The following is a 15612-nucleotide window of genomic DNA, read 5'->3' as shown; positions in this document are numbered from 1 at the left end:
TACTGTGGTCTCGTTCTCAAAGTTGAGACTGACTCTCCTTTACAGCCTGTTTCTCACACATGCAGCTGCAAATAAGTTTATCTACGGAATGTCAAAAGAAAACAAGCTTGAAAGCGAACATCGTGAATTTCTTTTACGTTGTTCTGGTTTCGGCAGGCATCACGCTCATCTACACTGTTCAAGCTAATTAACCCTTCGCGTTACAATGTCTTCCGCATCTTTCCCTACTACTACACTGATCACTTTACTAGATTATAAAGAAATGCGTCATCATGTCCTCATAACTCTACTACTAAATTGCCTGTCGGGTTTTGCTCTCTTTGTCCAGTCTCCTGTGCACATTGTAGGGCTGTATAAGAAATCAGGGTGAACACTGATAGGGTGCAAGGTTTTATGTTTTGAGGAGTGTATACTTCAGGGCCATGGCATAGGCCCTTGTCCCCCTATGGTGCATGAAGTCCCATCACTCAATGATCTCACATCTGGCGCCTTGTAGAGCTGTTAGGCGTGTAGCCTAAGGGACATTTTTGGGCCCCATTCCTAAAGCCTGTATTGTGGAGGGAATCACTGCATATTGCACCCTTGTGTACCGCCCATGAAATAATTTGTCCAGTTCAGTACAGTGTTACTAATCAAGATGTCAATGACCATCCAAGGTGTCTTAATATAAACGTTTGTGAACAGGAAAATCTTTCAGCTTTTCTTTAAACGATTGGACTCCTACCAGTTCAGGTGGAGAGAAAGAACATCATACCTGCATTCTTACTTCTTTTACAGAGTGTGAAACTTAGGATGGTGGAGAACTGTTTGGAAAGGTGACATTAAAAATAAGCATGCATGTTTTCATTGAAGTTTGAAAATGATTACAAGGGATCTCTTAAACCACTTTGGATGAAAGAACCTAACAATCGTATATTTTTCTACAGGAAAAACAGACTTGCTTAGATTTACATTCCAGTTGCAAGTTTCTTGTGAGTGGAGGCCTCGATAATGCTGTGAACGTCTGGGAATTAAAGTCTAGAAGTCTTCATTTGTCCCTTAAGGTAAGACATTGAATTCAAGGAAGTCAGTTCAACTATGCTGTGAAGTATTATGTGCAGTAGTTGATCACTGCATGCTGTAAAGCCATGCAGTGAGCAACTACTGCACTATGAGTGATAGTGTCTTGATTCATGCAATAAAGTCTGATGTGAAATAATTGCTTACACTTGTCAAAAACCCTGATGCCTGCATTTTTAAATATTTGAGCAACGAACCATTTAGTTCATATTTGCAGCCTCATCTCAATTTTTTTTGTAATTTCCAGGCCCACAAAGAAGTCGTCACCTGTGTGAACTTTAATGGAAATGGTGACTACTTCGCCTCTGGTTCAATGAGTGGTGAAATCATAGTACAGAGTGTGTACACCAATTTGTCCAGTGCTCCCTTCGGTCATGGTTGCACACAGGTAATGCATGTGTATTATGCTGGTTTATGATTAGGTAGGTAATCAATGTATGTCTTAGAGTGGGTCAAATATGATCTGCTGCAGTAGGACGCCTTTTGTTGACATCCATTTTTAGGCCTCACCTATGCAGAGTTTTCTCTGTCTGGCAGCATATCTATAAATTCCAATGTACATTTAGAGTTGTCGTTGATTCTGCCTTGCTCATGATACAATTACTTGCGTGTCGGTCAGTTTGATAGCCTGATTCAATGGCTTTCCACTATAATCTTGTTTTTACTGCCCAATGGAGCTTTTTGGTCTCACTGTGTTTGGCTAAGGAGTTGTATCCTTCCACTACTAACATAAAGACGGTGCAATGCTGAAATATTTGACTGTTCCAAAAGCACCTGTGCATGACCTCCCGTGCTCCATCCTCTTCTCTCCCTCTCTTTGCTCTCCCTGTTAACGTATCTCCTTCCTGACTCATGTCCCTTTAATGAAATCATGCCTCCCAGAGTGTACTTCTTCATTTCCCCTTGACCACTGATCTATCTTCTGCTGCTGTATTGGCAGGCAACCATATTAAAATGGTTTTTGAACCATTCCAATATGGCTACACGGCGGCCAGCATGAAATGTTATTTGTTAAAGCACAAGAAAAGCAGTTCCAGGGTGGACGCTGCGCATGAGCGCAAATCGTGTGCACGCACCTTGGTAATCTTGGAATGCTTTTTATATACCTTAAGAAAAAAAAAAAACACTCCAATATGATCAGTGTGTGCACACAAATGTGCACATGCACTGCAGCTGTCACGGATTAGTTTTTCCATTACTTTTTGGAAAAACATTCTAAGATGGCCACAGCACGTGGGCACTCACTGGAGGCCATGGTAGAATGTTTTTGCCGTGAACCAAAAAAGCATTGGTAATCCAATAGGTTTATTTCCCTGTGTCACAGATGAGACCTACTGGCTTCACAATATTTTGGTTGTTAAATTTTGGATTCCATGTTATAATACCATAGTTAACCTTACTTTGCCATCGAGTGGCAGCAAAAGGGCAATAGGCTTTTAAAAAAGAGTAAATTGTTTGAACACCAAAACTATGAGATGTGCCTGAATTAGCTATTGGCACCTGGTATTTTTGTCTGAAACTGGTGTTACTATTTTTTAAAGTTACTTTAAAAACTCGAATTGGTGCATTGAAATCATTATTAATAGTTGAAAGGTTTTGCTTGTACTTGCCTGTGTAAAGAATGCTGCTATAACTGGAAGACATCAGTTAGATTCATTTGTGTCTGCTCTGCATTTTTCTCAACCAGTGCAAGTCTGTAATAATTTATTTGGAACATGGTGTAAGCTATTTCTATAAACGTCTGAGGGAGGTGCACTCGTTACCTGCTCTTGTAAACGGCACATTTGCTTGGGTTATCTTTACATTGGTGGTGTGCAAAGTTTACATTACATGAGCATAGTTCCTGATAATGGGTTTGCAAGTAATCCAGAGTTTCACTATTTTTTTTTACCCTCGGCCAAGCAGTTTCTCTTTCACGAGTGATAGTTTGTGCCTTAACTGAATATGTTTTTTTCTTGTGAGTTCTGGAAACCCGGTTGTGCTAGCAAATCACAATAATTTAATTCGGAATTGTATACCTTGCCTGGCTGTTCCACATGAGGATCCAACACTCAGAAGGCAAAGGTATGTCAAATCACACTTGTGCACAAAACGAGAAGCTCCGACATGGACAGAACAGCGCTAGGGTTCTGTCCATGTCGGAGCTTCTCCCTGAAAAGAAAACGAGGGCACCTTTAGAAAAGCAAGGTTTCCAGAAGTCTCCTGAAAACCACTTCTGATGGGCTTTTGTCAAGCTTGTGATGCATACTGTTTCAGATTTGTGGTGGCTATATATCAAAATGAACGCACTCTTTGTCTCGCTTTGTTGATTCGATAAACCAGCTCAACAAAGAGTCAGATGAACTAAGAAATCTTGGGGGAATGTGAGGTTTTATTAGATTGTGGAGGTACTTTGGCCCAGTATTTGTAAAAGCCCTATAGGTGTAGCACATGCTTTTGAATTGAATCTGCTTGCCGACTGGCAGCCAATGTAGCTCTCTGAGACCTGCTGTGATGGATGACAGTCTGGGGATATTTAGTAACAGACGGGCTTCTGGATTTTATATCATCTGCAGGTGTCTTGGAAGCGCCTAACATTTTAAGAACCAAATAGAGTAGGCCAGTGGTTCCCAACCTGTGGTCCGGGGACCCATGGGGGTCCACGAGAGCTTAGAAAATTAAAAAATATGAACAAATATTGACAAATTAGGTCCCCAGATTCTAGTAATGACTCAGGCGGGGGTCCCCGGATTCCCATTATGATTCAGTGGGGGTCCCTGGGTTCCATTAATGTTAAAGTGGGGGTCCTTAGAAATCAAAAGGTTGGGAAACACTGGAGTAGGCTACTGTGGTCTAGATAAGAGGTTGCCATACTCTGGGCAACAGTTTTCTAATGCCGAAGAGGGAAGAGCAGTGGACCATATATTTGGTTGGTTCCCCACTACCAACACCTCCTTCCTATCCCCATTGAGCTTTACACTGTTCAGGGCCATTCACGTTACCACTGCAGAAAGACAGAGTTTCAGGTGTGGGGCCCACTCAACGGAGTCTTGAGAGAGTGGTATGATTAATTGCCTGTCATCTGCATTTGTAAGTAGGGTAAATCCAAAGGTTTCTGTAATCTCTGCTAGGAGACATATATACATATTAAAACGCGTAGGACTCAGGATCTGCTTGCAGTAGGGTTTCATTGCCATTTGAAAAGGTCGATTTTGGAGAAAAGAACCGAGCCATGTTAGTACTTTGTTACATGTCCCACAGGATCTGATGTGAATATGACATAATTTATGGGTGGAGGAAAGAGGGACAGATTCTGTACTGGGGGTGAGGTGCAGCGTAAATTCTGATGGAGTCGAGATGTAAGAGCTAATAACTCACAAGAATGTTTGAAAGTTGCTTGTTAACTTGTTTCAATACAATCTCGGTATAAAAGGGCAGTAAGCATATTACAGTTTCCCGCATATAATTTCGCCATCTTTGCATATTATTCGTAGTTGCTGAAAGAAATGCTCAAAGGTGCAGGAACAATAAATACCCCTATTGTATATATCTTGTTTTCCTTATTATCTAGGAACGTAGCCACCAATCTTGCTTTGTGCCACTGGAACTAATAGCGAGCTCCCGTTTCCTGCTACCAATTAATTTTCTCACGTATTTCCTATAGACTGAATAGGCCATTGCTGCTATCCTTTTTATTCGGGCCTACCAGAATAACGGATTTTGTGAGCTTTAAAGTGCACAAAAGTTCTGCATTAATTACGTACACCACCAGGCACAACTCTCTTGCAACTGTTACAGGCACATCAAAAGCAAATTATCCACGGTGCGAATCTTTTTAACCAGTTCCCTTCAACAATTCTCTTGACATGTCATCACAACCAGCACCCCTGCATAACTTGCAGTCAAGCGCATCTTCTCTGGTCATTCTCCGCACACATGCAGCCAGGACACTATCAAACTGCAAACTAAGAAATGTAAAAACATAACCGAAGGCAGCTGGCTTTTCTATCAATACACTCAAGATCTGATCCATCAGACATGCCCCAACGCTGCTCCAATCAAGGAAAGTGTTGAATATTCACCTGTTGAAAGAAAACCCTACATATCAATGCATTACCACCCTAAACCCAGCCAGACCTTCTGCCACTAGTTGACTTTATGCTTGTTTTTGACCCTATGCAGTGCTTCACTGTCGTTTGTCTGGGTTCACGCTATAGAAATACAACATACATGCATAGATAAAAATATGCCTACAAACATCTTTGTTTTAGTTTCATCACAAATGTTAATGTACTTGATACCTTTTAGTATATGTTGTTCATCTTATCTGGCAAGATTCTGTTTTTTGTAATCTGAGACATTTTTGACCCTTTGCAATGCCCTTCTAATCAAACCCATTTGGATGATTAATTACATGGAGTAACTATGTTGAAGCTTTGACTGCGCTTTAATACCAACATAGGTGAACAAATTGCAAAGCAAAGTATGTGGGACCCTTCTTCAGTATTCCTCGACCTATTCATACTGGTGCTATTCACTCTGAGGAAAAATGTTTAGGATAGGTGTTAAGACCATCTAATTTCCTGCTACACCACAAAGTGATATCCTTGCACTTTCAGTATTATCAGATGCTAATAGAATGCATATTAGTTTTGATGCTTTCTGGGATCTTATTTTGACTAAAAAGAAGTTGCTCCTAAAATACCCTTATTATTATTACTTCTCAGAGGCAACGTCTTTTCTTTGAAAATCAATTAAAGTGAGCCTAGGAGATATTCACATCTTCCAAAAAGGTGGGCAGAAAGAGTGTATGTACAGTAGAAGTGTTCAACATGAAAGTGTGATGCAGGGACACTTGCCATTATCTTTAACTCTATCATAACTTTTTAATCAGTGAATAATATTTTAACCTTCAAGAGCTTTTTCTTCTGGAGCTGGCAATTGGCAGTAGGAAGACCAGGTGAGGTGCCCAGAGTATCTTGGAATGGAGTTCAGGCATCGCAAGTTGAACTGCAACACCATTTTGTTTTGGAGTCCATTGCATGAACAACGTATAGATCTCCCTGGAGCAGAGTCCCACCTCATTTCCTGTCGAGGAGACAAACAGGCCTGCTCCCTCGCTGTCATCACCAATCCTTTCTCAGGGTTAGTTATCCAGCTTGTCTCTTTATCGGTCCTCCTTAAAAGCTCCATCAACCATTACCGTACAAACTTTGTTGGCATAGTTGCGTCCCTATGTGAAAAGAACCAGAGGCCTAACTCCTGCACCCAGCTTCTTCACTACACCCTAAACTACAGGAAAGCACCACAAGACTCTTATTCCTCAGTTATCTGTGTATGTTGAAGAAAGCGTTCTCATGTCCCATGCCCTTCTTCATCACTGTGTTCACCCACTGAGTCATAAAGAAACTGAAGTCCCCATTCATATTATCATTACAAAAGAGGACATTAATGAGACAGACTGCTTTTTAGTCATCGAAGCAAGGAAATACATTTTTGGGAGACTCGTTTGCCAATATGGTAGATGAAAGACACCGTTTTGAATAAAGACTCCGTTTTGAATAAAGACTCCATGTTGTTTTTTAATGATTGTTCTTGCCTGGCAACCATCTGACTAAATGGTTTTTTGGGTCTATGAAATTGTTGTTCTTACTGCATTGTGCCCCAAGCATAACTTGTATTGTATTCTTCATTTTAGAAATTATTTTGGGCTTTCTCCACTGGTAAAAGATGTATGTGACTATTTCATGTACCACCACGTTGTATTTTTTTGCTAATGCATTGTTTACTCCAGCATCACAACTTTCTAATGGCAGTGGTGCTTACCATTCCATTCCATTAGATCACTACATAGCAATGTTTTCCACATTCTGTTTCCTTATTTTACTTTATAAATCAATTTACATCAAATTGTATCATTATTTCTTTTTTAAAGCAAATAGAAATTAAGTAATAACCAATATAAAAGAAAACTCTAGCAAAATAGCAGAATCTGTGACAGACAAGATGTGAATACAAATATATTGTAAGAACAAAAACTAATAAAATGCCATAACATTATTGTTATATTTCAAATAGACATTTTCTATATAATAATGCACACTACATAGTTTTTTGATAACTGTATACAAAAATATACTACTTGCAATTTGTGATGCTTTGACTTTAATGTCTTGATTGTTTGTTGTTCCATAAGTAGTAGTTGGGGTCCACTTTATGAACTATTGCTACCTTTTAGCCTCAATCAATAAAATCAAGTATGCTTTATTTCGTTTCAAGTGTATTTCCTACTTTATACCTTTCTATCTGCATACAAACCTGTGATTGTCCATCATATTATTTGAACTGATCTACTATATCTACGACAGCAGGGGCAGTCCTCCTTTTTTTTTTTTTTTTTTTTTACCCTGGTCCAGTAGTGCTTTGAAGATGGTACCTGGAAGTGCTTTTCACCAGTCAGGGGATGGGAGGTATTCCCTCCCTGTCCCTGACCAACAGGTAGCCCTACCCACTTTTGCAGCAGTTCCTGTATGCTGTACTGCAACTAATCTCCCAGTGCACCTCTTCCTAAATCCAACATAGCAGATCCCATCTTCCCCTGTGCAGAGATCCTTTGCCCACCCTAGATGTGTAGCCAGCAAAATGAGCACCCCCTCCCCCATGGTCACTGAAAACTGATACTGGGGCTGCCCTTCTCTCACTTGGGCTGGTACCAAGCTGGATAGAAGGACAAAAAAGGGAGCTGGGCCAGGTGTTAGCTACATCTGTCTGTGACACAGTAGGCCTCTTTGTAGTTATGTAAGTTCCTGGCCACTAACCAGATTGTCACTCTGTCAGAGGAACAGAAGACCACCACACACCCATGGCCTTTGTTTCTGCTCTAGGAGCAAGTTTACGCCTTATCAAGTAGCTAGTCAGCCCCTGGGTGGCAGTTGGAACCTAATGCAAATGGGCTTCTAGATTCTATAATTAGACAAAGGTTATGTTTTAAAAGTACCTATTGCAAAATACATAGTAAAACTCTGACTTTACTATTAATTGGGCTTATGATCAATATTTTCTAAAGTCTAAGCATTATATTTTTATCTCATTCCTAGGTGGACATAACTTTTAATTTTGATATTATATCCCAATGCTTTCCAGTGGAACACATACATCTGCTACAGTGAAAGTAGCTTTTGGGTCCTTGCCACTTTAAGGGCATGTTTTATATTAAACTGTTACATGTTACACTTTTAAATACAATTCACCGTGCCTTAATGGGCATTAAGGCCTATTTAAGGGTGACCTATTTAAAAAAAAGAGTTTAGGTCTGTTAAAGGGGTTATTTTGATAGGGCACATTTGCAGTTTTAAAACTGCATAGACAAGCAACAGTTGTAGGCCTGTAGTTGCACTTTGCACGTCATACTAATAGTAGCACAATGAGTGCTACAGTCTACTGGTAACATTTAACTTACAGGCCCAGGGCACACGTTGTGCCATATGCTAGGGACTTATAGGTAGAGTAAATATGCAAATTAGGAATATAGCCAACTTAAACATGTTTTAGGGGTCAGAGCACATGCACTGGAACCTGATTAGTGGAGTCCCAGTACACAAAGTCTAAAAATATTTAAAATCCAGCAAAACCACACAAAAAAGGGCATTTTGTTATACTGATATTCTCGGACCCTGCAGTGTACTCCTCTTAATATCCTGAAACACCTGGGACTTTTTGGTTCCAAAGACCTCCAGAGAAGGGGGACAAAACCTGTTCAGTCTATCTGATGAAGGTGCACTGCTGCCGGGCCAAAGATTCAGGTTGCTTCCACTTTGAGCCTTTCTGCAGTAGCAAATCCATTTCAGCGGGACATCGCGTAGCAAGTATCCGGCCTAGCAGAGTCCTGTTCCTTTACAGCTTTCATTCTTGCCCTCCTGGAGGAAACCAAGGTCCAAAAAAGTGAGTAAGTCTGGAAGTAGACATTTTCATGGGGCGAATGTGCCAAAAATACCGGAACAGTGACGGACCATCCTTGGGCGCAAATTTTGAATTGCTCCTGCTCTGCGCTTTCCTGCCAAAAGTCAACAGCATCCCGGGGAGCTCATTGGACAGTTAGCTGGCATTATGGAGCCCGTCTTGGACACATCCTACTGGCTTTCCCAACTGATGATTCTTGACTTCCGTTTCAGAGACTAAGGGCCTCATTACGAGTCTGGCAGTCTGAGGACTGCCACACTAGCATTGACAGTCAGACCTCCATAACTGTGGTGATCCAACTGCCCAATTGCAATGCTGGTGGGTGAACCCACCAGGGGACCGCCGTCCCTACCGGGAAAATGGTTCTCGATGGCATGATGGCGGACGAGCTTGTACTCTACCAGGGCGGTGCTGCCAACCTTTTCATGTTGGGGACCCCTCCATGAGAAGGCTGGTGGAAAGTTAGTGCCGGGGGCCACCCGCCCAGCACCATTGGAATGTGCATTCCAAGGGTGCTGGAGTGTTAGGATATTGTCCTCGGCTCCCTTAAAGGATTATTATTAGGTGAATATGTCAGGGACGTCATTACCTTTCGAACTAAAAATAACACAGAAATTCGCCAGTTATATTTAGTAGAGTGAACTATAACTTCCGCCCCTGCCATGCACTGCTGACCTCACATCATATGTGATCATTTATGACATGTACTATGACATCACTGATGACATCTCAAATGACATCATTAATAGGGGTTGGGTGTATGTCACGGAGCTTTACCTTGCGGAATTCCACAGAGTTAATAAATCTGTGAAATTCTGCGGAGTTCTGAAAGCGGCAGAGTGCTGCCTGCCCAGGCCTGAATGCTCCCGATCTGAAAGCACTAAGCAGTGTCAACCCTGCTTAGCGCTTCCATATTGGGTGCAGTCAGGTAGGCGACAGCAAAAGCGTCAGTGCACACAGGGCAGGCCGGTGAACAAAGGACCTGGGCAGGCCAGTGCACAAGAGGCCTGAAATGGCACCTTTCGCTGCCTAAGGCCCTGGCCTGAATCCAGGCTAGGGGCCGTAGGTGGCAAAATCTGCCATTTCAGGCCTCTTGTGTACCAGTGTGCACATCAAAAAAAAAAAAACAAGGACTTACCTGGGTTCTTCCAGGGGGTCCTTGTTGCTAGTGCAGTGGTCTGGCTCTTTGCCTTTCTCTGTGTCTGGAATCCATTCCAGAGCCGTCGGCGAGCAGCTCCTCCGACATCCGGTAAGTAGTACGCACTGCAGCGTCAGTTATGGGCCACATAGCGCAACCACAAGACTGTCTGTGCTTGTGCTGTGTGGCTCATAACTAGGCTGCAGTGCACATGCTTTGAGCTCTGCTCCGTTGGCGGGCTAGCAGAGTTTTTTCTCAAACTCCACACTCCAAGCAGAGTGCCAAAAACTCAGTTAGCTCCGCCAGCAGAGCTCATCGCCCATCCCCTAATTATTAATGACACCACTGATGACATCTTTCAGTGAGTGTGGTAGTTTGTTTCATAGTTTACATATTGGCCGGTAACTACAATATTACTTTTATACCTAATTTTGACCAGCCTGTGTTTGCTAATGAGTGTAAGTGATTACAAAACACATCTGCTCCTAATGCATCATACATGTGTACAGATGCAAGAAATTGTTGGGTGACTGGGGTAGGAGTCCTGGTCAAGCAGTAACCTCAATCACTGTCAGGGTAAGGCACCCCCAAGTTATTCTATGCTCAAACCACTGGTAGCTTGGCACAGAGCAGTTAGGCTTAACGTACAGGCAGTGTGTAAAGTAATTGTGCAACACTTGAGACAGTAAAACATTGGAAACACCACACAAAAAGGATGGCACACCAGATTAGAAAAATATATGTTCAATAAATAAAACAAGAGCAAAATGACAAAAATCCAATTAGTAAAACTGGAGATATTGAATTTTAAAGCCTTTAAAGAAAATAGTGTCAAAAGATCTCAAGCACCTACTGTGGTTATCTGGTTGCCCTAGACCTGGACAAAGTCATAAGTTCAGGCTGACCACGATGGAGTGCGGGCCAGCTACCAGGAACCAGTTAGGCCCACTGAACAAAAATACGAAGTCTGGTGTTGGGTATGCAATGCGCAGGTGGGGCAATGCGTCAGTTCCAAAGAGCTGCAAGGCTGCGATTCATAGTCTGTCGTATTGTCAAGGCTGCTCTCAATGAGAGATGCAAGGACCTGTGCCAGGAAAGCATCATGCAGCGGGTGTTCTGGAGGTGATGCAGTTTGCAATGGCAGTGTCAGTCTTTTCGATGGGTCCAAATCATGCAGTAGTGGCAATGTGTTGGTTCTGCTCAGGTTTGCGCCGTGCAGCAGAGGAGAAGAGTTGGTTCTGCTTGATCCACAGGCTGGTAGAGCACCTTATGCCCACTTCCAAGTGTCCAGTACTGGGGCAGCTCCATTGATGAGGCAGACTCACATATGGCAGAGTCCAGATGCAGAGGCAAGGTTGTTGGAAGCCTGTAATGTCCCTGAAGCTTAAGACCAGGAGGCCTGCCAACTAGACCTTGGAGTAGCTATGGGTTTGAGATGCAGCTCTAGTCCTTCTAACCCATGCAAGAGGGCCGAAGACAGCAGGTCAGCGCAGCAAAGCAGGAATCCAGCAGAGTGCACTCTGGCAAAGTGGTAGTCCTTCAACAGCACAACAGTCCTTCCTGACAGAGTACCCACCGATCCAGAAGTGTACTAAAGTGATGCTGCCTGAGGTCCAGTATTTATACCCTGGTGCCCTGGTTCTGGAAGGTGGGAGAACCATCTAGGCAGTGACTGTGAAGTGCAAGGAATTCCCTACTTCCCTTGCCCTGGCTCCAAGCTGGCTAGGTGACAATGCAGGGTCAGTAGGCCCTTTATGTGTGAACAGGACACAGCCTATTTAAGCCTAAGTGAGGCTGTCTCCAGCTCCTTCTTCCCATCCTGTCAGTGATGGCCCATTCAGTCACACCTAAGCTCTCATTGCATGTGACTGTCTAGGAGGAATACACAAAGCCCAACTGCTAACTACATTCAGTCAAGCTGCCAGAGACAGGGTGCAGGCACCAAATGGCTAAGTCAAGAAAATGCCAACTTTCTTAAAGTGACATTTTCAGAATAGCAATTTAAAATCCAACTTCAAGATTTTAATCTGTGATTCCAGGGACACCAAACTTGAAGAGGCTATCTCTTCCCATTTGGAAGTTACACTTATAAAATGTATCTGATAGAAACTTCTAGCTGCAGATTCCTTACCTTAGAATTCCCTGGCGTCGGCTTCAAATCAGGAATTTTTCTGCTGAGAAGTACCCTGCGCGCACCGTCGGGTGGCGTAGTTCGGATCTGTGCGAGTCATCTGACTCAGCGTGGGTTGTCAACATCGTTGGAGCCGTCTGTGACGTCACGGTCTTTTACATAGGCACCACCCCGGCACGCGTACGTCTGTTCTTTTCCTTCCGCACCGGTTAAGCGCAGGTCCGGATAGAGCTACCTTTTTTCGACGTTTTTGTCGAGGATTTTTTCGATTGTGTGTGTAATGTTTTAAGAAAAAGACTGGATTTAAACCATGTGGTGCATGTCATCGCACCATGTTGATCATGGATCCACACCTGGTTTGTCTCTGGTGCCTCGAGCAGGACCACGATTTGAAGTCATATTCAGCCTGTCGGGCCTTGGCTCTGAAGTCCTTGAGAGAGAGATCTCTCAAACTTCTAGCGGCCCGGCATCCATCTTCGGTTAGCATGACCCCAAGGAGGTCACGGTCCCACTCTAGGAGGAGGTCGCTTCACCACTCCAGGAGCCCCAATTCATCTTCCTCGCATTTGAGGTCTTCGGGGCATTCAGGTAAGAGGCACAAAAAAAAGAAGTCCAAGGGGACTTTGACTTTACCACGCCCGTTGGCCGACGAGGCATCTAGGGAACGTCGATATTCCCTGCCAACTCCGGGTCTTCCCTCCTTTCCGGGAAGCAGTGCAACCCCCGCTCAAATTAAAGAATTTTACGAGGCTATGTGCCTTGTTTTTGAGTGGGGTGCACCCTTGGGTGGGTCTCAGGCCCCACGGGGTCAGCAGGGGCCCATCAGATTCAACATCGACGTCGGCGGCTTTGGCCTCGGCGCCATTGGGGACCCCAAGATCCGATAGTGGATCAGGGCCGGTGCCAGTTTCTCACAGTCGACCTCCTCCGGCGCCGGCCCCGAAGTCGACACTCCCGCCGCCACCACCAGCGCCCACTGGTGGTGGTAGCCCCATCCTCATTCCAGATGATCCAGAGTCGGAACAACGTCGTACGACGCTGATTCCAACTTCGACAGCACCGATTAGGCCCAGATGAGTGCCTGAGGCTTATTCAGACCAGTCAGGCACTGGAGCGGAGTGGGAGGGGTCTGAGGACTCTTCAGAATATGGATTGGAGCGTGAAAAGGACTGGTATGAGGATCTAGGGGAAACCAGTGGACTAGATACTTCTTCAGATGCTGGCATGCTCTCTCCTCCCGCTGTGGCTACGGAGGAGAGGGCATCTTATGCCATGGTGGTGTGTAGTGCAGCTGAGGTCTTGGACCTAGGCTTGCCTAGTCAGGACTTATCTCCTGACAGAGGTGCTTCAGCCGGGGGTCGCTACATCAGAGCCGATGTTACCCTTCAATGAAGCGCCCACAGATGTCCTTCTGGGAACATGGTCCAAGTCCAGCACATGGGCTCCTGTGAACTGGGCAATTGGCCGCCTCCATAAACCAGCACCAAAAGACCTTAGTTTCCTCAACCCACCCCGGAGAGCTTGGTGGTTCAGGCCTCCACTTCCCGTGGTGCCTTCCCTTCCGCCCCTCCGGATACGGAATACAAGAGGCTGGACGGTGGCACAAGTGCTGCCCCAGGTCCCGGACGGCATACGGGACACACTCACCCAAGCTGTGAATGATGGGAGAGATGCAGCCAAGTTTACCATCAGGTGTGGCTTGGACACGACTGACTCGCTGGGCCGAGCGATTACATCGATGGTGGCCCTCCGACGCCATGACTGGCTATGTTCCACTGGCTTTTCTGGGGGATGTCCAGTCGAGCTTGATGGACATGCCTTTCAATGGCTCTTGCCTTTTTGGTGAGAAGGCAGACTCTGCGCTTGAGAGGTTCAAGGATTCTTGAGCTACGGCCAGATCCTTGGGCCTCTCAGCGTTGGCTCGCCAGCAGTCTGTCTATCGCCCCTTTCGAGGCTTCGGAAGGGACGCAGCACCACGTCAACCACAGGTTAGCCACCGTCCTCCAGCTTCACAGCATCCCGTTCGAGGACGAGGTCATGGTACCCTCAGACCCAGAGGGTCTAGCCAGAGGTAGGCCACCACCCAGCCCCCCTCTTCTGCAGCCCCCAAGCCCTCCTAGTATGGTTCTGCAAGACCATGTCCGTCCACTTGGAGGGAGTATTCAATTTCATCTCCCTCACTTGCGGTCCATAACATCGGACAAATGGGTCCTGCAGATCACACAGAAGGGCTAATCCCTCCCCTTCCAGTCTTTCCCTCCCTCTATCCCTCCGATAAAAGAACGGCTGATGGAGAATCATTTGGTCTTACTCCGCAAGGAAGTTACGGCTCTCTTGGCCAAAGGAGCCATAGAAAGGGTCATGATGTAAGAAGTAGGCAGTGGTTGTTTTTCCCACTACTTTCTGATTCCAAAAAAGAACAAAGGTCTTCGCCCTATCTTGGATTTAAGGGACATCAATCTGTTCTTCAACAAGGAGAAATTCAAGATGCTCACCCTTTCTCAGGTCTTGTCTGCCCTAGACCAAGGAGACTGGATGGTAGAGCTGGACTTGCCTGATGCGTATTTTCACATCCTGGTCCTGCCCTCCCACAGACGTTACTTGCGGTTCAAGGAGGGACACGAACACTTTCAGTTTACTGTGCTCTCCTTCAGTCTCACCAGTGCTCCTCGGGTGTTCATCAAAGTGATGGTATGGTGCCAGCTCATCTACGCGGGCTAGGGATTTCAGTCTTCCCCTCCCTCGACAACTGGCTTTTGAAGGTTTCGACACACCAGGCTCTCGTCACTCACCTTCAGACTACGGCAGACCTCCTGCATTCGGTGGGGTACACTATAAACATGCCGAAGTCACACCTGACTCCCTCTCAGAAGCTCCGTTTCATCTGAGCTGTTCTGGACACAGTGCAGTTTCAGGCCTATCCTCCCGAGAAGCGAGTCCAAGATATTCAAGTTATGATACCGATGTTTCGGCCTCTATCCTGGATTTCGGTGAGACATATTCTGTTGGGACTCATGGCTTCCTTCATCCTATTATTCAAACATGCCAGGTGGCATATGAGGGCTCTGCAGTGGAAGCTGAAGTTCCAATGAACACAGCATCAGGGAAATCTTACCGACATGGTTCAGATCTTGGAGGGAACTGCAAAGGATCTGCAGTGGTAGTTAGTGAACTGTGATTGGTTAAAGGCAGACTCCTCTCCCTTCCCCAACCAGATCTTACAGTAGTGACAGATGCGTCACTTCTGCGATGGTGCGGAGATCAGGGGCCTCTGGTCTCCGGTGTAATCCAGGCTCCACATCAATGTATTGGAGCTCCAGGCGATCCAGCTTGCATTAAAGGCATT

At 44.9% G+C, this 15612-nt stretch overlaps 1 protein-coding gene across 1 annotated transcript in view; it reads left to right on the top strand.

Moving 5' to 3' along the window:
- Positions 1-792: 792 nt before the first annotated feature.
- LOC138287199 (protein NEDD1-like) overlaps positions 793-15612 on the top strand; it is a 224377-nt gene continuing 209557 nt past the window's right edge. The window contains exons 1-3 of the mRNA XM_069227559.1: positions 793-815; positions 959-1043; positions 1307-1447. Coding sequence (XP_069083660.1) covers positions 793-815; positions 959-1043; positions 1307-1447 — 249 coding nt within the window. The remainder of the gene's footprint in view (positions 816-958; positions 1044-1306; positions 1448-15612) is intronic.

This window comes from Pleurodeles waltl, chromosome 4_1, assembly GCF_031143425.1.
Source record: "Pleurodeles waltl isolate 20211129_DDA chromosome 4_1, aPleWal1.hap1.20221129, whole genome shotgun sequence".
Classification (NCBI taxonomy): domain Eukaryota; kingdom Metazoa; phylum Chordata; class Amphibia; order Caudata; family Salamandridae; genus Pleurodeles; species Pleurodeles waltl.
Note: the sequence above shows the minus strand (reverse complement) of the source record. Positions and strands in the feature narration are given on the sequence as shown.